Here is a 25,887-nt window from a genome sequence, read left to right as displayed (position 1 = left end):
TCGATAGATATTGATAGACTATTATCATTACTATTAGTGATAGACTAACATTTTATTGGAAAATTTCACAAAATGACCCAAAGACCAAAAACTTTTTTACCAATAACCTCTTCCTAAAAACTTTTCTATCACCGACTTTTTGCTCATGCAAAATTTCAAAATTATCCTTAGTTTTAAAGATCTTTCAGACCAAAACTTTCCATTTCTTCCTTTAATCATTCAATGTGTATTCAATACAACATCAACATTCCACCAAAGCATTTATTCCCAACTAATATTATACCAATAGTATTGAATAACATTGGTATGAACAGAATGGAAGGTCACTCTCAGTATTAACTTTCTGTTGAACTCCCCACGAAATTCTCCCATTGTTCTCTCGGAGTGTTCTCTCAGAGTTTCAGTCCAACATCTTTAGTGATCGCTTTCATCATCAGATTCAGAAATGGAGGGAATGTAAGTGATATTCTACAATATTTCTTGCCCAGATCGCTTTCATAATAAGTGTCGTTTAGCCTTAAATGAACGATCATATAGTAATATATACACAATCGTTCATTACAATATAAGTGTTATTTAACATCATTAGACGATTGTATACTAAGTTATAAACGATCATGAAGTAATTTATAAACGACCGTGTAGTAATTTATAAATGATGTGTAGTAATTTATAAATGATCGTGTAGTAATTTATAAATGATTGTATACTTAGTATTGTATATGCAATCGTATATAAATTTCTAAATGATCATTTATACAGTACTACACGATTGTTTATAAATTACTACATGATCGTTTATAAATTACTACACGATCGTTTATAACTTAGTATACGATTGTGTGTGTATTTATAAATGGTCGATCATAAATTACAATATTTGCTTAAGATTTGCTTATCCCATTATAGATTAATGACGCTACTTCGCATCTTTGTACGATTTGGTAGGGATTGGGATGAGTTCGAAAGGAATTATGTTGGAGGTCATATGAAAGGTCTGAAAGTTATAACAGTCAGTGAATTAGTGAGTATGATGTACCAACAACTGAATATCGATCTAGACATGTTTGATATACACATCAAATTTTGTTACACTTTATTGGTCCCAGCTCCCATGATCGACATAATCGACAATGAAGACCTTGGCTTTTTTTTAGAAGGTAGTGATACATCCCGAATGCCATTATTTGTATCAGTTACACCTTGCGAAAGTCATGGAGTACACACAGACAATAGGTACCAACATTACAATCCAACCAATCAACCCATTTCAACTAGTTAAAACTATGGGTTTGCAACCATTCCAACACGTTATATTCACACCATGTCTTCACTAAATGATCATATTGAACCATGTAACTTGGGGGATGACTGAAGTGAAGCTTGGTTTGGTCACAACAGTGAACCCATATGTACTTCACAGTTCGATACTGAACATGGATATGGACAATCTTCAGGACCACAAAATTCTCCAATACCTTATATCCATGTTCCAACCCCACTTGCTCCCGTCCTACCAGTTGTGATGCCTTCAGTTCAAATGCATTCCACCATTCCAATCCAACCATTTGTAGATATACCCAGACTATCAGAGGGCACATCGTATGACGACCTCATCACAATACCTCATGACTGTTTGAATGATGAGGATATAAAGGTCGGTCAAAATTTATTTTCGAAATATGATTTGTTAGTTAAATTATCGATGCTTGCAATAAGAAAGAACTTTGACTGCCGTGTAAAAAAGTCAATAAAGAGCTCCCTAACTATCCATGTTCGATGGAGGAATGCAAATGGAGAGTCCATGCGAAAAAAAATGAAAGAAAGTGATTCTTTTAAAGTGATGAAATATCCAAGCAAACATACATGTTCTTTTGAAATGAGAATGGATAATTATTGACAAGAAAAAAGTTGGGTTATTGGACACTTAATCAAGTCCAAATACGAATAAGTTAGTCGAACATACCGCTCGAGAGATATAATTGAGGACATTCGACGAGATTATGGAGTGAACATAAGTTACGGGCGAGCTTATCGTGTGTCACATCCCTCCTCGAGCCCGCTTCCTGAGCCCGAGGAGAGGCGTGAGGGACCGCAGATACCACCCTTTTATGATACCTACTGCCTATTTGAACCTCTTTACTCTCAGTAAACTTTAAGTCAAGGAGATATAAAACAACTGATTAATTAGGCCAATTTTAAATGCAATAATGTAATGTTTATACAACTCCAAGACTTAGCTACAAAGTTTACATCAACAACTCAAAAAACCCAGAAGTATGACTGTGGCTGTGGCAGACCTTGACCTTAGTAGCACCCTGGAACTCCTCACCTTTCGCTACCTGGGAAGAAAACATGAAAGAAAAGGATGAGCTTCACAAAGCTCAATGAATGGTAAACAACTTCTAGAGTTTATTTCAACTCATAATAATACAAGCATATCATAAATACGAGGTTAATACTCAAACTTCAGCTTTGAATGAGTCTGCTCTCAACTCTATCTACACATACGGTAGATAGCTAAACTGATAACTACTTAGAATGAGTATGTTTTCTACCTGCACACACGGTAGATAGTTAACTGATACAAATCATAAACGCTTACTCTTTTGCGTTCCCTCTGTTCCCTATGTGCACATAGTTCCTTGCTCATGGGCTAAAAAACTAGGCTTGCCGGCCCTCTGACCATCCCATACGAGGTTCCTCCCCACAGGCTTAGGAACTAGACCTCTCGGTCCCCTGACCATCCCGTGAGGTTCCATTCGAGGCTTAGGAACTAGATCTATTGACCCCCTGACCATGCCGATCACATAATCTCATTCTCATGCTATTTATTCATTCATAACATAAACATATACAATTTATTCTAAAAAATATGCTTTAAGACTTAAGGGAAATACCACTCACCTTGGTAAGTTAAGAATCTTCCTCTCTAGAAGTTCTTTAGTTACCCCGGCTCCCTTTTGAACCTTAAAATCCCGATTCAAATTTAAGCTTATATTACTTATAGTTATAAGCCTTATCTCGAGATACTTCCTTCTACAAACATGCTCTAAAATGCCTCAAAAAGCTTACCTTAAAATCTTAGCTTAGAACTCCTCGTGGTTTGACTGGAATCCTCAAAACATCAAGACTAGACCAAGCTTACCCGACAGCTCGACCCTTCTACCTTTTCCTCACTTGCCAGCCTGATTCCTTAGAGCTTCTTCTTCGGCAGCCCTACCTTGAAAACTAGACTCTCAAAGCTTTCAGATGGCTTTGGAATCACTCAAAATGCACAAGTATTCTAGGAGAACTTTTCATCCCAAGTTGATGCTACTTCTAGACTTCACTGTCCGACAACATCTCCTCCTCTTGGAACTTCATGATCAACACATGGTCTTGCTACCAATGCATGCGCTTCATGATCAACGCATGGTCTCCTCCAAATCCACCTTCTAACACTCTTCCTTACATTCTTTGAGAGGATTTGGCTTATGCATTGAAGAGACATTTTGTGGTGATATTTATAGGCCAAAAGAAATGATCCTTCTCATCTTTACTAAGCCTCAACGCAAGACACCTCCTTCTTTGGAGTGTTTGCACCATGTTTTACCACCACCTACTCCTTTTCCATTCACCTACTCTTATGCCACTCACCTGCTTGAGTTGTCTTCCTCATGCGTAAGATTTCCTTTGCATGAAACTTTATTTGTCCAGCTCCTACTAACTTAAGTCTAACCACCTCTCGGTATAACCATTTGTTCGGATGAGCTCATCAACCTTGCGTAACGCAAGCCTCAACACCGATCCATCATTTAGTCCATCTATAGCTCCTGCACATCACCACTTAGCTCCATCGTTTAATGAATCACTCGCTATCGCTTAACATTCAGCCCTCTCACTGTCTCTCATTGTAACCAATCGTCTAGTGACTACGTCCCATCGATAGCACTTATGCCCCATCGTGTAGCTCAATCGTTTAGTGATATCTCGCTCTCAAAGATCTCGCGCATAGGCTATCGCATAACTGCTGCGCCTATCATTTAGCTCCATCGTGCTGCGCTGACGCCTTATCGTGTAACACACACGCTCATCGTCTAGCGCATTTGCTTATCGTAAATCGCCCATCGCCCAGCATCTGCGTCTATCACGCAACTATTAGGGTTGATTCCCTAAAGTATCGTGTCATGTAGTTTTTAAACAGTTTGTACGAATGCTTGTGTTGTTAATATATGATATTTACTTCACATCTTGTATTTTTGCTCTGTTAATTGTTTTATTTGCTTTACCACAAACCAATAAACATAAATCCCTGGTTATCTGTATGTGACTCAAGCATGTATGTCGTGACATACAAATGGATCATGTCTTAAGTGATAACCAAAATGGTCTGTAGTATATGGATATAGGAGGGAAACCTTATCTTGGTAACGTTACGGATGCGGCCCGCTTTATGGAATGGTCATAAGTGTTGTGACTTGTCACAGGTGGTCTGATCCTGATAATTCGTGTTGGGGACATGCGAGCAGGGGCGTCCTATACAAAGATTTTGTATAAGACCTGACCACGAAGTGTTAACGCCTTGTTATATTCATGACAGAGACTTCACTTCACTAGGATGACCATAGGTAACATGACCTTAATCCTGAGTGAGTTGGGAACTCCTGCCATTGAGGGCGGTTTTTTGATTTGTATGAGTGTGAGTGGCCAGGTTGTCGATTCAAACCTACCATTTTGGGGGTTCGTCTGATTTGGTAGCTGGGAACTCAGCTGCACAAGATGAAATTCATTCCTTCCCCGAGGCAGAGGTAAGTAGATAGATGGCTCCCTTAAGGGCTGATTCTGGGGCTTGAACGATGTGACACCACACACATTCTCCTGGCCCGAGAGGTGTTCACACATAATTGGACTATGTTGTATTGTTTATTAAAGGAATCAATGATACTTAAAGAGTGAGATGTAACTATAGGGGCAAAACGGTAAATTGGCCTAACTGTACTTACGAGCATCTGTGAATGGTCATCATACCCATGATTGGTTATATCCGATGGACACAGAAATATATCTGTGGTAAGAAGAGTTCAGCTATTGGTCTTTAGTGGAATGACTGATAGTTAAAGGATGGTGGATCTCGTGGCTAAAAAGTTTAGTCAGCTATTCACGTACCATTGGAGCTTCGACCCACAGGTCCATTAGGTCCCCTGGGTAGCTTGGATAAAGTCGAGAACCAGTATTTGGGTTAATTTGAAATGTTCAAATTGACAAGAAGAAGTTCGATTATATATGATATAATTGGACTGGTTAATTATATATGATATAATTGGTAAATGTATGAGATACATTTTTATGGAGAAAATTAGATATAAATATGATTTATATCAAGTATAGGAGAAAATACTATAGTAGATATGTGATATCAAACTATAGGATATAAATATAATATGATTATATTAATTAATTAATTATTGATTAATTATATGATAATTAATCCCTTTTCAACATTCGGACGTGGGTTAGTGGACAGCATCGGTTATGGTAACCGATGAGTTTAAATGAAAAAAGTTTTTGTTTATGAATCGTGCAACCGATAGCCCGTCAATCATCCCAAAAGGAGAAGTGAAGCACGCGTTGGTGAAAGAAAACAATCGCTTGAGAGCTTATATGATAGTCGCTTCTTCGCCTAAATGATTGTCCACTTCGCGCTAAACGATCACACACTCTCGCCTACACGATCGGATAACTTCTCTAAACGATCGTATAGTGTGCCGATTTAGCTAAACGAACGTATACCTTTTCCTAAACGATCGTTCAACAAATCCTACACGATCGCGTAGCTCCTCTATGCGATAAGCACTTTTGCTATACGATAGCGTTGTTTCTTTCTCACTTGCTTATCGCCTACACGACTCGTTTTTCCTCCGTCCTCTACCAAATTCACCAAAGTTTACCCTTTGGATTTTCACTCCGAGAATACCTGGGGCTCATTAGTGGTGGTGTCGTCCCCATGACGTTCCTATGCAGTTATTCATGCTGCTTTTGTTGACGCTGTTGTTGGGCGGTGGTAGATTGCTTGGAGTTTTCGCTGCGTTGGAGTTCCGAAGATTGAAGATTGTTTTCAACTGGTATGAAACTCTTTCCCTTATTATTTGTTGTTCGTAGCATGCCGTTAATTAAGTTTTGATTGCATAACTATATGTGTTGAATGTATAATGTTATATTTCGGTCACGGTGAGATCGAAGCGATCCGAACGCGCTCATGGAACTCTCGGTATGAGATCCTTCAATTGGTATCAGAGCAAGGTTTTGATACTCCGATTTCATCTGTTGCAACGAAATGACTTTTACATTCAAGGTGGGTGCATTTCTACGCTGTTTAATTGTTAAATCTGCTGTGGATGTGCCAGATTAATGGATGTTTTTGGGATGTTTAGCCTCAGTTTAATTTAAATCCTTTTACATTTTTAGATGTTTGTAAAGGCCCCTGTGTTTATGGGAATTAATAATTGTTATCGAGTATGTATTCTAAGTTTGTTTGGAGTTTTGAGTCGTTCGTCGAAGTTCTGGGCAAGCGTTGCGGATCTTCGAGGGAGGAGGCGATCTAGGGTTGATCGCATCGTGCAGAAGAAGTTCTACGCGATTGCTATTCATCGCATCGTAAAGATGAAAGAGTACATGATTGTTGATGAATGCATTGGTCGATGGGGAATGCGATCAAGAGTTGGTCGCATCGGGTTGACGATCGAGTACGCGATCGCTGAGTATCGCGTCATGTAGACAATGAGATGCTCGCAGATCGCTTAACGAACGGGTGCGCTAGACGATCGTTTAGGTCAGCAAGCTTCATTGCTTAGTAGGACTAAACGATTGCTTAGTATCGCAAGGTAAATCGTTTATTTGGTTGCACGCATCATATAGACGATGAGACGCTCGCGTATCGTTTAAAGCGCGAACGCTAGATGATCGTTTAGGTCAGCAAGCTTCATCGCTTAGTAACTGACTAAATGATCGCTTAGTAACTCAAGGTAAATCGTTTACCTGTCGTCACGCTACACGATCACATGGACGGTCAGGCTTCGCAACCTCGCGTTGTCTACGTGATCGTTTACTTATTCTTCTATCGTCTAGTGTGCGCTGAACGATCGTCTACCTGCTGGAATTTGCTACATGATGACGATCTCCTGGCGGTTCAAGACCTGGTTCGCTTGTGAACCGGTTTGCTCGATGAAAAATGTAATAGATAGGATTTTTTTCATTCCAGTTTTTTGTAAAGACTCATCCCGGTCCATTAATCCTTTATTTATTACATGCGATGTATATTTTTTATATGTCATATGGTATGCACATATAGTAAATCCCACCTTAGGTTATGCAATGGTCATGCATCATCTCTTTATTGTAATTGTTATAATTTAGAGAAGCATGATTTTAATTATGTAAGAGCATGCTCATGCATCGTATAATATAAGAGTTATATTTATGCATGCATAAAAAGCATTGACATGCATCATCTTTATATTATAAATACTATAGTATAATGGTGAATGATAACATATTTTGCTTGGTTGTTACGCGTTATATAAAAGTTATATATAGTAATGACCGAACATTGCATGAAGCATGACACATAGGTTACTTTATAAAAGTTATAAATGCCTCGTTGTGCGCAATGGTTTTAGTTGTTTCTTTTTAAAAGTTAAAGAGAAATTAGAACTAAAAAGAATAAGAAAGACATGCATGCTTACTTAGGTTTAATTCATGGTTTTAAAATGTTTAAAACTTGGATTACATAGACCTAAGATCACGGTTCTAATATGATTAGCAACCCTAAGGCTTTAATCTTTTAGTCAGTTTAATGGGATTAAATTAGCTAATAAAAGGTTAAAGTGTAGCAAATCTATGTATAAGGGATCTTTTGTCTAAGGTGGGTTCTGTCTAGGCTGGGGTATTTAAGTTGACGGAAACGTAATACCCCTACCTGGGAACTTACCTGGAAAGGTGAATTAGATATATTTGATGCATGCATTCAAGTTAAGGACAGTCCATTAAAGTGTTTAAATGTGACTACTTGAACTTGTTCATATTTCATAGACAAACGTTATTTATGAGCAGAGTTTAAAAAGATGACTTAGACTAAAATCAATAGCTGGATTTTCTAGGTTAATGAATCCCTAGGTAGAACATTCAGTGGGAGGTACTTGGGGCATAAGATGCTTCACTTAAACCCTTCAATTTTCTCCTAAATAGTCTACATCGTGCGATCTATCCTCGGCCTCGCGGCACCTTTGGCGTGTCCCCCCAACGGATGGTGTTTGGGTAGGCAATATCAAGGTGGATGGAGAGAATGTTCATAGTAAGTGGGAGCGGGAAGTGCGACAGTATATCCCTCGATCTCCCTCGTTAGGTTTAATAAAGTTACTGCGCATCGCCTCGAAGCACCCTAGGAGTGTCCCCCTAAAGAATAGTAGTTTTGTGCGTTTCTTTATTTGATCTCCTATAAGAGGATAAGGTAACTTAATATCTTGTCCTAATCTGTCTTTTTCCTACGGTAAGCGCATTAGGGCGGGACTCTGGCACCGAAAGCGAGGGGTTACACTTACGCAGAATAGTTAAAGGTTAATGATTCTGGACCAAAAAATGGTGGTTGTTAGGTTCAGTTCCAAGAGTTGGTTCTGCCTAATGGTTGAGAATGTCTCATCCCAGCGAAGGGGAAAATGATCACCCCATCGATGGCGTTTGTTCTGCCTCACTGGGGCATCATTGCAAAATAGAAGTCTATAATTTAGGGTACTTGAAACTATTTTGCAAAACTGATTCGTTTAAAAGTGGTTTAGCAAAATCTAATAAAGTTTTGTTCGTATTTTCAGTAACATTTTCAAATTGCAACAACCACGTTATCGTTGTTAAGCGCCGAAAAACTTACTAGCGATAATTTCGCAACATGGAAACACATGATCACGACGATCCTAATCATCGAGGATCTCATGTTTGCTCTCACGGAGGCTTTCCTCCTATTTCAGCTCCAAATACCGCTTGAAATGTTCAGGAGGCATACGAGCGATGGACAAGGGCAAATGAGAAGGCCCGAGCCTACATTTTGGCAAGTCTTTCTGAAGTCCTTGCCAAGAAACATGAGCCTATGGTCTCAGCGCGTGAGATCATGGAGTCCCTACGGGGGATGTTTAGACAACCGTCTAAACAGCTTATGCATGAGGCTCTTAAATACATATTCAACTCCAAAATGTAAGAAGGCACCTCTATTCGTGAACATGTGCTAAACATGATGGTCCACTTTAATGTGGCAGAGTTGAATGGGTCTACTATCGATGAGGGCAACTAGGTTAGGATAATTCTGCATTCTTTTCCGAAAAGCTTCCTGCACTTTGTTAGTAATGTGATTCTTAACAAAGTGAAGTATAACCTTACAACTCTCCTCAACGAGTTGCAGACATACCAATCTTTATTGAAAAGTAAGAAGAGGTAGAAAGGTGAGGCAAATGTTGCTTCATCCTCCAGTACGTTCCATAGAGGTTCGACCTCAGGCACAAAGTCTGCACCTTCTGCTTCTAACTTTACAAAGGGGAAGAAGAAGAAGGGTGGTAAGGGAAAAAGGAAGGCACCTGCTAACCTACCGCCTGTCGCCTCAAGGAGGCGTCCAAAAGTTACTAAGGGAAAATGTTTCTATTGCAACCAAGATGGACACTAGAAGAGGAACTGTCCTCGATATCTGAAAGAAAAGAAAGCAGCCAAGGCCGATAAAGGTAAATGTGATTTACTTGTGCTTGAAACTTGTTTAGTGGAGAATGATGATTCTGCCTGGATAATTAATTCAGGGGCCATTAATCATGTTTGTTCTTCTTTTCAGGGGATTAGATCTTGGCGACAGCTGGAGGCAGGTGAGATGACGATGCGAGTAGGCACCGGGTACGTCGTCTTAGCTGTGGCAGTGGGAGGACTCCAGTTAGCTTTACAGAATAGGTTTCTTATTTTAAATGATGTATATATAGTTCCTGAACTAAAAAGGAATCTTATTTCTGTAAAGTGTTTATTGCAATATAAATATACTATCTCGTTTAATATGGATAAAGCGTTTATTCATAAAGATGGTGTTTTCATTTGCACAGCAAATCTGGAATCAAATTTATATGTGCTAAGGCCGTTAGCTATTAATTCCCTCTATAATACTGAATTGTTCATAACTGCCGTAACTCAATCAAAACGTCGACGAATTTCTCCAAAAGAAAATGCCCAACTTTGGCATCTTTGTTTAGGGCACATCAATCTCAATAGGATTGAGAGATTGGTGAAGAATGGACTTCTAAGTGAGTTAGAAGAAAATTCTTTACCTGTGTGCGAATCTTGCCTTGAGGGTAAGATGACTAAACAACCTTTTACTGGAAAAGGTTCAAGAGCCAAGGAGCATCTTGAGTTAGTACATTCTGACCTTTGTGGTCCTATGAATGTACGAGCCCGAGATGGCTATGAGTATTTTATCAATTTTACTGATGATTACTCCAGGCACGGGTATGTTTATCTTATGCGACGGAAGTCTGAATCCTTTGAAAAGTTCAAAGAGTTCAAGGTTGAAGATGAAAATGCATTGGATAGACGGATTAAAACACTTCGATCGGATTAGGGTGAAGAGTTTTTAGACTTGACATTCCAGGACTATTTGATAGAACATGGAATCGTTTCCCAACTCTCAGCGCTGGGTACACCTCAGCAGAATGGTGTAGCGGAGAGGAGAAATAGAATCTTGTTAGACATAGTTCGCTCGATGATAAGTTACGCTTCCTTACCGGACTCGTTTTGGGGTTTCGCAGTGGAGACTGCGGTGTATATACTCAACTGTATTTCCTTCAAGAGTTTTGCAAGAACACCTCTGGAGTTGTGGAACGGGCGTAAAGCTAGTTTACGTCACTTTCGCATTTAGGGTTGCCCTGCACATGTGCTTGAGGCTAATCCCAAGAAGTTGGAACCATGGTCGAGGTTATGCCTCTTTGTAGGCTACCTCAAAGGTACACAAGGGGGTTATTTTTATGATCCAACGGAAAATAGGGTGTTTGTTTCAACAAATGCTACTTTCCTGGAGGAGGATCATATAAGGGAGCACAGTCCATGAAGTAAAGTCGTGTTACGTGAACTTTCCAATGAAACTACTGAAACTTCAACAAGAGTTATTAAAGAGCCTTCTACATCAACAAGAGTTGTTGATGGGAGTTCATCCAGTAGGTCTGTTCCACCTCAAGAGTTGAAGGAACCTCGATGTAGTGGGAGGGTTGCGAACCCACCCGTTCGCTATTTGGGCTTCACGGAAATCCTTGCTATGGTAGCAGATGGCGACATTGAGGATCTGTTGTCTTATAAGAAGGAAATGGAGGATGTTGACCGGGATGAATGGGTCAAGGCCATGGATCTAGAGACTGAGTCGATGTACTTCAACTCAGTATGGGATCTTGTAGATCAGATCTACAAGCGCAAACGGGGTGTTGATGGGAAGGTATAGAACTTCAAGGCTCAACTTGTGGCAAAGGGTTATACCCAGGTAGAGGGAGTCGACTATGAGGATACTTTCTCGCCTGTTTCCATGTTAAAGTCGATCTGCATCCTCCTGTCCATTGCAGCTTATTATTATTATGAGATCTAGCAAATGGACGTCAAGACAGCCTTTCTGAATGGCAATCTTGAGGAGACCATTTATATGGTGCAGCCAAAGGGATTCATATCCCAAGGTCAAGATCAAAAGGTTTACAAACTGAATCTGTCCATTTTGGATTGAAATAGGCATCTTGATCTTGGAACATACGGTTTGATACTGTGATCAAGTCGTATGGCTTTGACCAAAACATTGATGAACCTTATGTCTACAAGAAGATCATCAACGCTTCAGTAGTCTTCTTAGTGTTGTATGTAGACGATATCCTACTCATTGGGATGATGTAGGTCTACTGACTGCAGTTAAGAACTGGCTAGTGACCCAATTCCAAATGAAAGATTTGGGAGTGGCTCAGTTTGTTCTAGGTATACAGATCTTTCCAGATTGTAAGAATAAAGTGCTAGCACTGTCTCAGGCATCGTACATTGACAAGTTGTTGCTCAAGTACTCGATGTAGGACTCTAGGAGGGGCCTAATGCCGTTCAGGCATGGAGTTACTTTGTCTAAGGAAGTTTGTCCTAAGACGCCTCAAGATGTTGAGGAGATGAGACAGATCGGTCTAACCCAGGCCATTTTAATGTTGCTGACTCGTTTACGAAGGCTCTCACGGCTATAGTGTTTAAGGGTCACCTACGGAGCATGAGTCTATAGGATCGCCCGCGGTTGGACTAGGGCATCTGCATCTATCACGCAACTATTAGGGTTGATTCCCTAAACTATCATGTCATGTAGTTTTTAAACAGTTTGTACGAATGCTTGTGTTGTTAATATATGATATTTACTTCACAACTTGTATTTTTGCTCGGTTAATTGTTTTATTTGCTTTACCACAAAGCAATAAACATAAATCCTCGGTTATCTATATGTGACTTAAACATGTATATGGTGACATATAAGTGAATCATATCTTGAGTGATAACTAAAATGGTCTGTAGTATATGGATATAGGAGGGAAACCTTATCCTGGTAACGCTACGGATGCGGCTCGGTTTGTGGAATGGTCACAAGCGTTGTGACTTGTCACAAATGGTTTGATCCTGATCATTCGTGTTGGGGACATGTGTGTGGGGGCATCCTATACAAAGAGTTTGTATAGTTTGTATAAGACCTGACCATGAAATATTAATGCCTCGTTATATAACACCATTCATGACAGAGACTTCATTTCAGTAGGATGACTATAGGTAATATGACCTTAATCCCGAGTGAGTTGGGAACTCCTGCCATTGAGGGTGGTCCTTTGATTTGTATGGGTGTGAGTGGCCAGGTCATCGATTCAAACCCACCATTTTGAAATTCTTAGGAGCTGGGAACTCAGCTGCATAAGATGAAATTCTTTATGCTATAAACCTTTTGAATTCTGGAATTGATGTGCAAGCTAAATAAGATTGGAGTTATAAAAAGAATAAAATAGAATATATAAAATTATTTATAGTCGACTCATCTAGAAAGTGTAAAATAGAAATTTTATAAAAAGAATAAGGGTAAAATAGAATTTCATTAACACATATATCATATGTTAGTTCGATTGGATTAAACTTATTTTTTCATTTATGGACTATTAATTGAATCATATATAATTTTTTTAGGCAAATAGAAAAAATCATTAGTATGGTGATAGTGACAATTACACCATTAAACTTTCAATTGTAAAAATTAAACCTCTAAACTTCTAAAGCATTAAAATTAGACTCTGAAACTTATAATAATGATAGAAATTGAACCCATATTCTCATTGCTAAATTGACTAAACACATCCGTTCTCTCCACTCTCTCCGCTTATAATAATTTTTTTGCTCATCGCCTTACGCTTATTATCTCGCTCTCTCCGCTCTCGCTCACGCAACCTCTACACATGAGCAACTCTTGGCCATGCCAACACCTTCGACTTCATACTACACTTAGCCTCATCTCATCCGTTCAATGTTTCCTAACACCCAACGCATTGTTTCTTTTGCCTTTACATTTAGCCAATATTCTATAAGTTAAGGCTTATCTCAAAGCTACTCAAGGAAAATCCATTCAACACTTGAAATTTCCTTCTCTTCAACATAGGATTTAACTCATACTTAGTTAATTCCCTTAATTACCTGCTTAAGTAGAGAAATTGAGATCCAGGTTTCACATCATGCTAGAGAATACGGATTGGTGTTCACACGAGGTTCGCCGGAAGGATCATATGCTATTGCTAGGGCATATGGCGAGGTACTTAAGCTTGCAAATCTAGGTACGATTTGAGGTTGAAGTGGAGGACGGGCAATACTTTAAGTACATCTTCATGGCACTTGGTCTGTGTGTTAGGGGTTTTTTGAACTGCATCCGCCTAGTAATCGTTGTTGATGGGACCCATTTGCATGAGAAATACAAAGGTGTGTTGTTAATAACAATGTGTATCAATGGCAATAATAACATATATCCTATCGCCTTCAGTATTGTAGATGGTGAGAACGATGCATTATAGACTTGATCCATGACTCATTTGAAGGCTTTAATAGGAGATGTTATGAATTTAGTGATTATATCAGTTCGTCACATCTCAAGTGCAAAGGCCGTTGCAAGTATATTCCTTAATGCATTTCATGTTCTATGTATATACCATATTCAAAACAATTTGGTTGACAAATTCAAGAATAAGGACACAATCCCATACTTCTACCTAGCGACGAAAGCTTATAGAATGTCTGAGTTTCAGATGTATTGGCCTAAGCTCCATCAATATCCTGGTGTGACAGCCTATCTTAAGAAGGTTGGATTACATTGGTGGGGAAATGTTTATCAAGTTCATTGTAGGTATGACAAGATGACGACAAATATTATAACGACCCGACCCCCTAGGACTTAGGTAAGGTCGTTACTAAAATAAATGCATACAAAGAATTTAAAACGACGCTCAATCATTTGAAATAAATACTAATTAGAAACAAGAGAAGTTCAAAAGATATTTATTAAATACAATTGTTAAAAACAATAATAGGGTACCCATAAATCATAAATGTTAATAAGTACATATGAAAACAATTCTTATCAATAAGTTTCAAACATCAAAACTAAACATTGAGGAAAACATGAAAAGAACTCTAAATCTCATGATGCGGAAGCGTAAAAACTAGTCCTAGTGGCTCGATCATGAATTCCGCTGCGTCATCGCTGGTGCATCTTTACCCTTACCTGAAACATCAACATAAGAAAGAATGAGTATAAAATACTCAGTAAGTAACCACACCACTGGGGTCAGGCTAGGCATCTATGTCCTCTAGATACCCACATATGGCACATAAATACATGTAACATATAAGAGATTGAGTCTTATCCTATTGTAGTTAAGTATGCCCACAGAACTGGTGAATACCGAAGGAAACACAAAACTAGTGAATCCCGAAGGAAACCCAAACTGGTAAATCCTGAAGGAAACACAAAACTGGTGAATCCCGAAGGAAACACAAAACTGGTGAATCCCGAAGGAAACACAAACTGGTGAATCCCGAAGGAAACACAAAACTGGTGAATCTCGAAGGAAATACCAATTGGTGAATCCCGAAGGAAACACAAACTGGTGAATCCCGAAGGAGACACAAACTGGTGAGCATCTAACTAATCAATGAGGATATTCACACAGCCCTACCGTGCTAAGATTCAACATTTTACAGTTCTAAAGCATACATAAAAATCCTTAATACCATGGCTGCATCACATACCCATAATTCTTAACAACATATTATACATCATCTATGTATAACTTATATCATAAATCCAAAACATACAAGTATGCCTCAACGGCAGCAGATCAGACATCGACATATGAAAATACATACTATCACATACTAACGATTAAGCACTTAGGTGTGTATGTAAATAAATCAGAATTTGTGCCAGAACATACTTTGATTCAAGTCATACTGTCAATCAGCATGCTGACATTTACCATAACATACACTTATCATGCTAACATATAACTAGAGCCTGGCCCGTGGGCAGTTCCAGTGATAAGATTACTTACCTTTACTCGCAAACTCCAAAAACTAGCAAGCTCAACCTCTTCCTTGTCCAACGAAACCGAAAACCCACAGGATCAAACTTAAAAACACCCTAAACAAAGACACCAGGACCTCAAGATCCAAACCTAACACCCAACATCATGGCAAATTATTTTAGGCCGCAGTCCATGGTTCAGTCAAACTTAAATCGAGAAATTCATAAACATACAACATGCTTAACAACCCACATAAGTTTAGAGCCTTACTCTTCACCAAGATTCGTCGACTACCCCTTTACTCGGCTTGACGACAACTTCAGCAACCTAAAAATTTTGCCCTACATCCAAAGCATGACGTGAACCAATAAACTAAACCAATAAACTAAGACCCATGACTATTTTATGAGTACTTGAACTTTATGTGGAGATATAAGAGTAGATCAGGTTCGAGTAAATAGTTAAAATGATCCATGGTACATGAATAAGGTTAGGTACCTTATTCTGGTAACACCATTGAATGCAGCCTACTCTGTAGTTGTTACAAAGAGTTGTAAAATGCTACATACGATGTGATCCTAATTCGTATATGTTATGACATGAGGAGTGAGGGCGTCCTATGCAATGAGTTTGCATAAGACCAGAACCAAGAAATAAGTCACTCTTACTTTATAACGATGTTTACTGTATAAGATTGACTATTTCACCTAGATGACCTAGGTAACTCGCTCTTAATCCTGAGATAACTATGAATTCCTGTTTATTCGGGATTGCCCTTAGATTTTCATAAGTGAGGGTTGGCTCAACAGTGCTAGCTCAATAAGACTCCCATTTCAGGGGTAAGACCGGATAGATAGCTGGAGACATAGGGTGCAAGACGGAGTTCACGCCTACCCGATTTAGGGATAGGCGAAAGGTTGTTCTCTCAAGTACTGAATCCAGATCTTGAACAAGGGGCCCCACCCTCTCACTGGGCTGAGAGACTTTGGTTTAGTGATTGGATCAAAACCCATTTGTTCATTAGAGGATCAGTAGGGACTTTAGGAATAAGACGTAATCTCGGGGGTAAAAAAAATATTTGACCCAATCGTTATTATAAACAACTTGGGAAGGGTCGATTTGCTGATTATGGTTAAATCATGTGGACATAATATATCTACAGTGAGGGGAGTGCAACTATGGGCTTTAGTGGAATGACCCATTAGTTAACGAATGTGGATTAATCTGGTCTAATGAGTTTAACCAATTAATCTCGGATCGTTGGAGCCCATGATCTGTAGGTTCGTCAGGTCTCCCTACTAGCTCGCAATAGACTAGCTCTAAAATGCAGTGATAAGTTAATTTGAAACGTTCAAATTAGAATTAAGGAAATTAGTAATTATATGAGATATAATTACGTGTTTAATTTGAGAATTAAACGGAATAGGAGAATTTATATTTAAATATGATTTAAATATATAAAGATGGATATGTGTTAAAATTAATTTAATATTTGATATTAAATTAATTAGTTTTATTTAAAAATTATTTTATGAAATTAATTACATTTTTCAATTTTTAAAATCAAAATGTATTTTGGAAAAATAATTTTTGATTTTATGATAAAATTGAAAAATTAGAAAACAAAACACAAAATGGAAAAATCTTATTTTCCATTATCCATCTTTCAACTTGCTCACACAAAAGCTTTCATCTTTGTCTTGTCTTCTCCAAGCATGAGCTGCAACTCATGCAACTCTCTCTTTTGCATGTTAATCTACAATATAATGAAGAGATTGGAGTGAAATTCGGGCATGCAATCTATAGAGAATTTCAGAGAAAATTCGGGTTGAAGAAAGGGTTCTTCACCAAGATTGCTATTGTAAACTTTTCTCCTTCATCCCTTGATTCAAGCTTGTTTTGAGTCCCACAACTCAATCTAGTGCACCAAGAGAATAGTGGGGAAGATTTTGAGGTGGTCTGCAACAAGATTCGGAGAAGATAACAGCTGGATAAGGAGCTTTAAAGAAGTTCTACAAGAGGTATGTCTTGAAACTCACTTGTTTTCTGCAAGAACATGCTTTATATTTTGCCAAAATTAGTGAATTTGAGTGCTTAGATGATCCTTGTGCTTCCGCTGTTGCTGATACAATCCTACAATTACTATCCTAAACATATCAAACGAACTATTCTTTCAAGGAAGGTAATCGATCGTTTAAGAATATGTAAACGATCGTTTAGAAAATCTAAAAGATCATTTAAGACTATCAAAACAATTGTTTAATATGATCTAAACGATCGGAATATTTAACTTATCATCTAGAAATGCATACCTTATTCAGACGATGAACCATCATCTTTATTGCGTTCAATTGTTGGCCCATCAGATGATGCTGGATAGTAAATGTATTTACCATTTGACAGACCATGGTAGTCAAGTTTGCCAAATATTTGTGAACTTCTTTAATTTCAGCCCTAAGAATCTTGTATGATTTGGAATGACGATGTATTGAGGACTTCTGTTACCTACGTGGTTCCGGCTTTATTAGGTTATCCTGAACCGACATACATGGTTCTGGCTCTATACCTTGCACATTTTCAGAGCTTTCTACATGGAGTTCATGCTCTTTATGCCCCCTAAAGGACTCGTGAGTATCGATTTAGTGTTCAACCCCTTCAATCCTTCTTGCTCCAACAACAGGAACCACATTAAGTCCTTCCAGTCGGTCCTCCTTGTACCTTATCTCCTCTGCGCTAGGTACAAGTCTCGACACAACAATAGTCTGTACATAAACAAATGAGCAAGTCAGAATGCATGAAACTATAAACAAATGAGCATGTCAGAAGCGATCAATTACTTACTTTTTTTGGGTGGAAAACTTTATTGCTTAATGATTTATAAGATGGAGCACGAGAACAAGTCCATCTAAGAATTTTAGGAATTTCAACATTGCTAACTTTGGTGGTTATGAACTTAATTGATGTAGATAAAATTTCGTAGCCAAAACCTATGATATAGAAACTTTGTTACATGTACATAACACACAGGTTCAATGTATATTAAAGTGAATCAGAAACAAAAGTAAATACCTGGAAAGCAAGTACGAATCCCTTTATACAGTAATGTAAGGCATGATGATCACATTTTACTTTCTTTGAATCATATGCCTCCTTCTTCCTGCGCGTGATAATCTTCATGCTATTCAATGTACATCGATAAAAGAGAGAAGACCAGTTGTAATGTATGAAGACGTCGTGGTCATCGACAATTCACATCAAACTGGGTTTTTTTTGTCTTTTCCAATCATCATAGTTTCAATAAACAGTGCTAATATAACCTTGACAGCATCCCAGTTAAGTTGAAGTTCTCGAATGCGGTCTCCACGTCCTTGCAAGAACTATCCTTTCCATTTGGGTCCTTAGGTCCAAGAATGAGTTCTCGCAACCTTTTACCGCTTGTTTCTCTTTCTACTATTTTCCTGGTCGGCCACAAGCCAGTTATCAAGTTAAAATTCTCTTGGGAGAATGTTACCTTCTTCTCTGGAATGTTGAATGATATAACATCTGGGTTTGATGTTACCTTCTTCCCTAGAATGTTGAATGATATAACATCTGGGTTTGCATCTGCTACCTCCCTTAACAGAAAATGGTGCAAAAGTTGTCCATTAAAAACAATATCTATATCCAGCAGTGGACCAAAGGTCGTTTTCCTATACAGTCTCATTTGATCTTCTGTTAACTGATTCTTAATCATAGGGACAATTTTGTGGACTTGGCAAGCGACTGTAGTAGGGACGACCATGTTACCAATCTGATAATCATGCACATTACAAAAATTAGTAAATAATCACCATCTTACCAAACTGACAATCGTGTACATTACAAGAAAATCTAAACGTTCATCTAGAAAATCTAAACGATCGTCTACACAACCTAAACAATTGCATAACAAAAACTAAACGATCACATAATGAAAACTAAACAATCGCATAACAGATATCTAAATGATCATGTAACAGTTAGCTAAACAATCGCATAACAAATATCTAAACGATTGCACGATATAAACCTAAACGATCACACAATAAATATCTAAACGATCGCTTAGTATTCTCTATTCGATCGCTTAGTAATCTATATCTAATCGCTTAGCAATATCTAAACGATCGCTCAATATTCTCTAAATGCTCGCTTAGTATTCTCTATCTGATCGCTTAGTATTCTTTCAACGATGGATTACGAATAAATATGCGATTAAACCTTAAAAGATAGTCAAACCTCGAATATCAACATGCATTCTTCAAGGAGAAGAATCTCATACCTTTCAGATCACGACGACGGTGGTAATGAAGTTTGAAGAGAAACGTGTGAGGAGTTCCCAGCTGAAGTTCGAAGAGAAAACGGGAGCAAATTTGAGAGAAAAATCTTCGAAGATTGAGAAGGAAATGAAAGAAATGAAAGGACCTATCGTTGTAAAATATTCGTAGAGGTAAGTAAACAGTCTGAAGGATTTTTAAAATTAGGAGTAATTTTGGAATTTCGCATGGGCAAAAGATTAGTAGTTGAAAAGTTTTTAGGAAGAGGTCATTGGTAGAAAAGTTTCTGGTTTTTGGGTCATTTTATGAAATTTGACCCATTTTATTATATTTAAAAATATTTTCAACAATTTTTTCATTTAAAACCATTTTTCTATAATATATGCATACATATTCTTTTCTAAAACTAGAATGTAAATAGTAAAACAAAAATGAAATTCTTTATGCTATAAACCTTTTGAATTCTGGAATTGATGTGCAAGCTAAATAAGATTGGAGTTATAAAAAGAATAAAATAGAATATATAAAATTATTTATAGTCGAGGGTCCCATCTAGAAAGTGTAAAATAGAAATTTATTAAAAAGAATAAGGGTAAAATAGAATTTCATTAACACATATATCATATGTTAGTTCGGTTGGATTAAAATTATTTTTTCATTTATGGACTATTAATTGAATCATATATAATTTTTAGGCAAATAGCAAAAATCATTAGTATGGTGATAGTGGCAATTACACCATTAAACTTTCAATTGTAAAAATTAAACCTCTAAACTTCTACCGCGTTAAAATTAGACTCTGAAATTTATAATAATGGTAGAAATTGACCCATATTCTCATTATTTATGCTAAATTGACTAAACACAAATAATTAATGATATTAATTAAACCACTTTGATTAAAATTAATGTTTTGTTAAGCACATGGTTTTACTCTCTCTTATACATCAAATTTGATTACAAAACTTTTATTTTGAAAAGAAATATTATTAAAAGAATAAATATCTAAAATGTACGTTTTTATGGAGGAATGAAGAAGAAGGGCATATAAAATGCCTGACTTCGTCAAAATCCCCAATTTGTAAATTTTCCCCCAAAATTTCTATGGCCTTTTTCTCCATTCCTAAACTTCATCTTCAACCTAACATGCCTCTTCCCGATCAAACCCACTCCAATTCACCTTCTCCGGCGCCGTCTATCCCATCCCACCGTCGCGACGATCTCCCAGACCCCATGGATTTCAATCCTTTTGCTACCATCGCCACATCTGCTGACGATTCCCTCCCTTTCGAGACCGATTGGTTTTCCGACTCGGATTCCGACTCCGACCGCGATGTCAATTGCTTTGTCACTGATCTTTTCGAGAATCGTAGCTTCACCGATCATTTACGCGATAACGATCGAGGTTTGGATTCTGCGCTGGACTCATTTACGCGTTCTGCTAATGATTTGGGCATTTCGGGATTTGAAGATAGCGGTGAGATTGAATCTAATTATATTGAGGAGCTCTGGTCGACGTTCGCTGTTGAATCTGATACACGGGTTTCGGAGGTGGATATAGGCATGCAAATTGCGGATTCCATTACTAGTGGCCTTCGTGTTGTTGATGTGGATTCGGATTCTGATTCTGATCATGGGATGATTGGTGCTTTGCAAGTCGTGACAGGGGACGATGGGTTGAAAGTTCGAATCCTGTCTCGGATAACTTCAGCTTTTGTTTTCAGGGCCAGAGGATTTCGTACGAGGATTTTGAGTGGGAGGAGGTGGAGGAACGGGTGGATGAAAGGGAAAATTCGAGCGTAGTGGTAGATAGAGCTGAGGAATTGTCTCTTGCATCGGGTTTTTCCAATGAAGAAGAATCGGGAGAAGAGGCGGGTCGATGGGAAATCCTATTGGTAATGAACGATATCGGAAGGAATAATGATACTGAGGCGTACATAGCGGACCAAGATGATTACATGTATGCAGCAGAATACGATACCCTTTTTGGACAATTCGTTGAAAATGATAATGCTTTGAAGGGTAGTCCTCCAGCTGCTAAGAGTGCTGTGGAAAATCTTCCTCTGGTTGAGTTAAAAACAGAGAATAAGCTGACAGAGGAAGTTGTTGTTTGTGCGGTTTGTAAGGATAAATTCTCAATGGAAGAGAAGGTGAGGAAGCTTCCCTGTGGCCACTATTACCATGATGATTGCATTCTTCCATGGCTGAATATTCGAAACACATGCCCTGTTTGTCGGTATGAGTTGCCAACAGATGATCCAGATTATGAGCGTAGGCAGAGTCAGAGGGCGAGTGGTGGCCTGCAATCGGATTTGCAGGTCAGGTACAATTTTGAGCTAATAGCTTAATATTATTAGTGCAATATGTGAAATGCAACCTGTGAATAGGGTCACTCTTAGATGAAGAACGTTGCTTACGATTTTGCATTTGTAAAGGTTTTGTGGTAAGTATTTGTTTTACAAATTCTCCGCGTGGAACTACTAGCATTGCTGTTGATACGCTCAAATTGTCCTCAAGGGTATCCATAGCGATTCAATGCTTGGTAAGTTTTAGTTACTAATAGTAGGGGGGAATTATTTCATCTCTTACTTACCTTTGTTGAATTCAATTTAGGAATTATAATGATTGAGACACAAGACATACTAAGTGCTGGGCTTTGAAATTTTTTACGTGTGAATGTATATTTATATGCTTGAGTATTCGTTGGTAAACTTGTTAAAATAGGAACCTCCTGGCGTAAACTTTAGTGTGGCGCAATTGCTTGATTTTGGGTAAAAATAGTTCTGTTAAGTTAGCTTAATAGACATGGGGAGGATGATGCTTCTGTCATCGGGTTCTGATTATTAATACTTACTCATCCGGTTATTGGACATAGAAATCTTAGTGGATGTGCTTTGGCCTTTTGTGTGTGTTTGGGATTGTTATCTTCCCCCAGTATATTAAGTGCATTGACTAAAAAATCACTTTTTTTGGTACGTATGAAATTTTTTTATGGATGAAGAAACATTTAGTTAATCTTTTGTTTTACCCCCCTAAAACGCTAGTATAAAAGTGTTTTAATTTAAAATACTCCAGAAGTCACTTTTAATCATTCATGATATTGGAGTTTTTGTGGGTTTGTTGCTTTAAGATTTTTAGAAAAGCGTTTCTTTTATCATTCCAAAGTCACAGACTTCTAAATTCTGGTGTTAGCTATTGTTGCATTTACCCGTCTGTTATCTTATTGCCCCCTTCTTTAAAATCTCTGGAAATTGTTATATGAAATATTATTATGTTGTTAGTTGCTATGAATTGAATCTCGGTTTACTTGAGCAGATACAAAGGACTGTTGTTTGCTTTTATGCTTTGTCAGATTATCCATTGATTAATTGTTTTGGAGCATGTTTAAGAGTGATTTTGAAAGTGTTAAAATCACTTTTGTCAGGTTTTAAATCATTCCGAAACTTGTCTTTAATCATGCAAAATCAATTTAATGTTTAATTTTACACATTTGAATGCAATTTTCATATCTTCAAAAATGAGTTTAAAGTCTAAAAACAGATTTTGGAGTTACTTTGAAAATAACAAAAGTGACATGATCCATTTTAGATTCACTCCCACATGTGCCGATGTTGTTTCTTTCATGGTCTATATGATGTTTGTGGCTGCTAGAACAAAATATAGACTATGGCATTATTAAACAGAGGGTTAGCTGTTCCTGCATTTCTTTCATCATCTATATGATTGCTGCTGCTAGAACAAAATATAGACTATGGCATCATTAAACTGAGCGTGAGTTGTGCCTGCATTTCTTTCATGGTTTATATGATGCTTGTTGCTGCTGGAACACGATATATAGACTACGACATTAAACAGACGGTGAGTTGTGTAGTAGCAACTTCCATAATTTATCTTCATATTCTGGATCAGGATTCTTCTCTCTTATCAGTTGTGATTTGTGAATCTGTGGATTGGTACTTACTGTTATTAACATTGAGAACCATACTTGTTAGTTGTCACCATATTCTTCTTATCCAGGTTCCCCTTCCAAGGTTTGATTGAATGATTCATTTTGTTGAGTGAGACTCTTTCTTCTGAATTGGAAATTGAATCTGAAATTATTGAGGTGTTTATACTGCACCTCTGCTATCTCTCTTTTTATTTCATGCCTTGGGTGTATTGCTGGGATCTCTGCCTATAAAAGTTGGTTTGAAGTATTGTTTCCAGGTTGCTGTGTTGGTTAAATGGTTATGGAATTGTTTGCTGAAGCTTTTAGTAGTGTGGCTATGTTATCAAATCACATTCTTATTTCAACCATGTTTTCCAAATCTTAGAATGTTTTTTTTTTCTTTTATAAACAAAAATAATAATAATAATTATTATTTTTAACGTTTCAAACTTGTTTTGATGGGTTAAACACTTTGAAAGTTATTCCAAAGGTCATGTTTTGTGCTATAGTGCTAAGGAAATGTTTGTTTTCACACTGTTAGGATATAATCATATAAATTCATACGGTTATAAAAGTTCAGGGTTTGTTTGGTAGAGAATTCGAAAATAGAAATTTAAAAATGAAATAGAGTGTTCGGTAGGAGATTTAAAAATTGAATTCTAATTTGTGTTTGATACTATATTGTGAACCCTAGCTGTAATTACACACTTTAAATGTTAAGTTGATTACAAGTTATTATTAATTAATTTATGAAAATATTTTATTTTATAAAAATTTGTATAAATTATTATTCTGTAACATTATCTTATTTATCATATTTATTTTAATTAAAGAAAATGAAGAATTGAGTTTATAACATGAAATATGTATTTCTAAATGTTTTTATTTTTATTTTAACTTTGAAAATTCAAAATTTGGTTATACTACAAATATATTATTTTTAAATTTGTATTATTTGGATTATAGATTCCAAAAATTTAATGTAGCAAAATTTTGTTGGGACAACTTTAATTATGAGAAGTGATGATATGAAAATCATTAGTTATATTTGAGTCTTCATCGTTTTCTTAAAAGACAATATTTTGGATATTAATTTGTTTTGGCAGCATGAGATGAATTCAGATATTTATAATATCAATGTTAAATTTAGAAAAAGAGGTATTAGTTAAGATATGAAATAAAAGCTTAATTATATATTTATGACATATATTCCATGACTAAAAGTCAAGACAAACATTTAATAATTGTTTATTATTTTTTGTCTTCTTCAATAATTGTTTTGTTTTAAGCATATAAAAATATTGTTCGTAAGATAATCAATCATATGAGATATATAAAGAGGTTTCAACTATGCTTAAGATGCATGGTTAAATATAGATAATTATACATCAATACTTATTCAAATGGTGTATCTATAAGCTTTTCAGGTCAAATTGAAGAGGCGTACATTGATATGATTGGTGAATTAAAGATTATTTTAAAGATTATTTTTAGTATAATAGGAGTGGAGAATTCGAATCACAGACTTCTAGATCGCTAACACATACTACATGTTAGTTGAGCTGTGCTTACTTTGATGATCATTTTTAAGATTGTAAACGATATAACTTGCATTAATTTAGTAGGTACTATGTAATGAAGTTTGATGATTATGTATCTTTCTTAAAATATTTTTATTATTACTTGAGACAAGTTAGTATATTTATACATGGGCAAGAAATCATTCCCATATGGATTATTTCTAATGAGTGAGCCTTCAAGTAATTATTTATGTCTATGAGAATGACTTGGGGCAATCGATCTCCTATTTCATCAAGATTGATCTCTATATATTTTTCTTTTCTTTTTGTCTGATTTGGGAGTGAGCTGAGTCGTCTTATAATTTTTAATTAGAATATGGTGTGTAAAGAGGTTGGCTTCAACCTTTCACCACCTCTTTTATCACCTCTTTTGAGTAAAACAAATGAAATATGAAATGTAGGGACAACTTATCAAGACTTGCTTAGTGTAGACCAATAAAAAATTCTCTAGAAGAGATCTTAAAAAGGGTTGAGGTTTA

At 37.0% G+C, this 25,887-nt stretch overlaps 1 protein-coding gene and 1 long non-coding RNA gene across 2 annotated transcripts; one reads left to right on the top strand and one right to left on the bottom strand.

Moving 5' to 3' along the window:
* Positions 1-14,726: 14,726 nt before the first annotated feature.
* Positions 14,727-20,313, bottom strand: LOC120080463 (uncharacterized). The gene is made up of 4 exons (XR_005482520.2): positions 19,906-20,313; positions 18,675-19,395; positions 17,918-18,367; positions 14,727-14,803 (listed from the first exon to the last, which is right to left on the bottom strand). It is a non-coding gene; the product is annotated as an uncharacterized LOC120080463 (long non-coding RNA).
* Positions 20,314-20,667: 354 nt separating this feature from the next.
* LOC120080350 (RING/U-box superfamily protein) lies at positions 20,668-22,599 on the top strand. The gene is given in 2 exon segments (XM_039034992.2): positions 20,668-21,569; positions 21,572-22,599. Coding segments are annotated over 2 exon segments (1,242 nt in total). The 5' UTR covers positions 20,668-21,004; the 3' UTR covers positions 22,249-22,599.
* Positions 22,600-25,887: the final 3,288 nt, after the last annotated feature.

This window comes from Benincasa hispida, chromosome 6 (assembly GCF_027475165.1).
Source record: "Benincasa hispida cultivar pf3 chromosome 6, pf3_genome.v1.1, whole genome shotgun sequence".
In the NCBI taxonomy this organism is placed as follows: Eukaryota; Viridiplantae; Streptophyta; class Magnoliopsida; order Cucurbitales; family Cucurbitaceae; genus Benincasa; species Benincasa hispida.
This window is presented reverse-complemented; position numbering and strand designations above follow the sequence as displayed.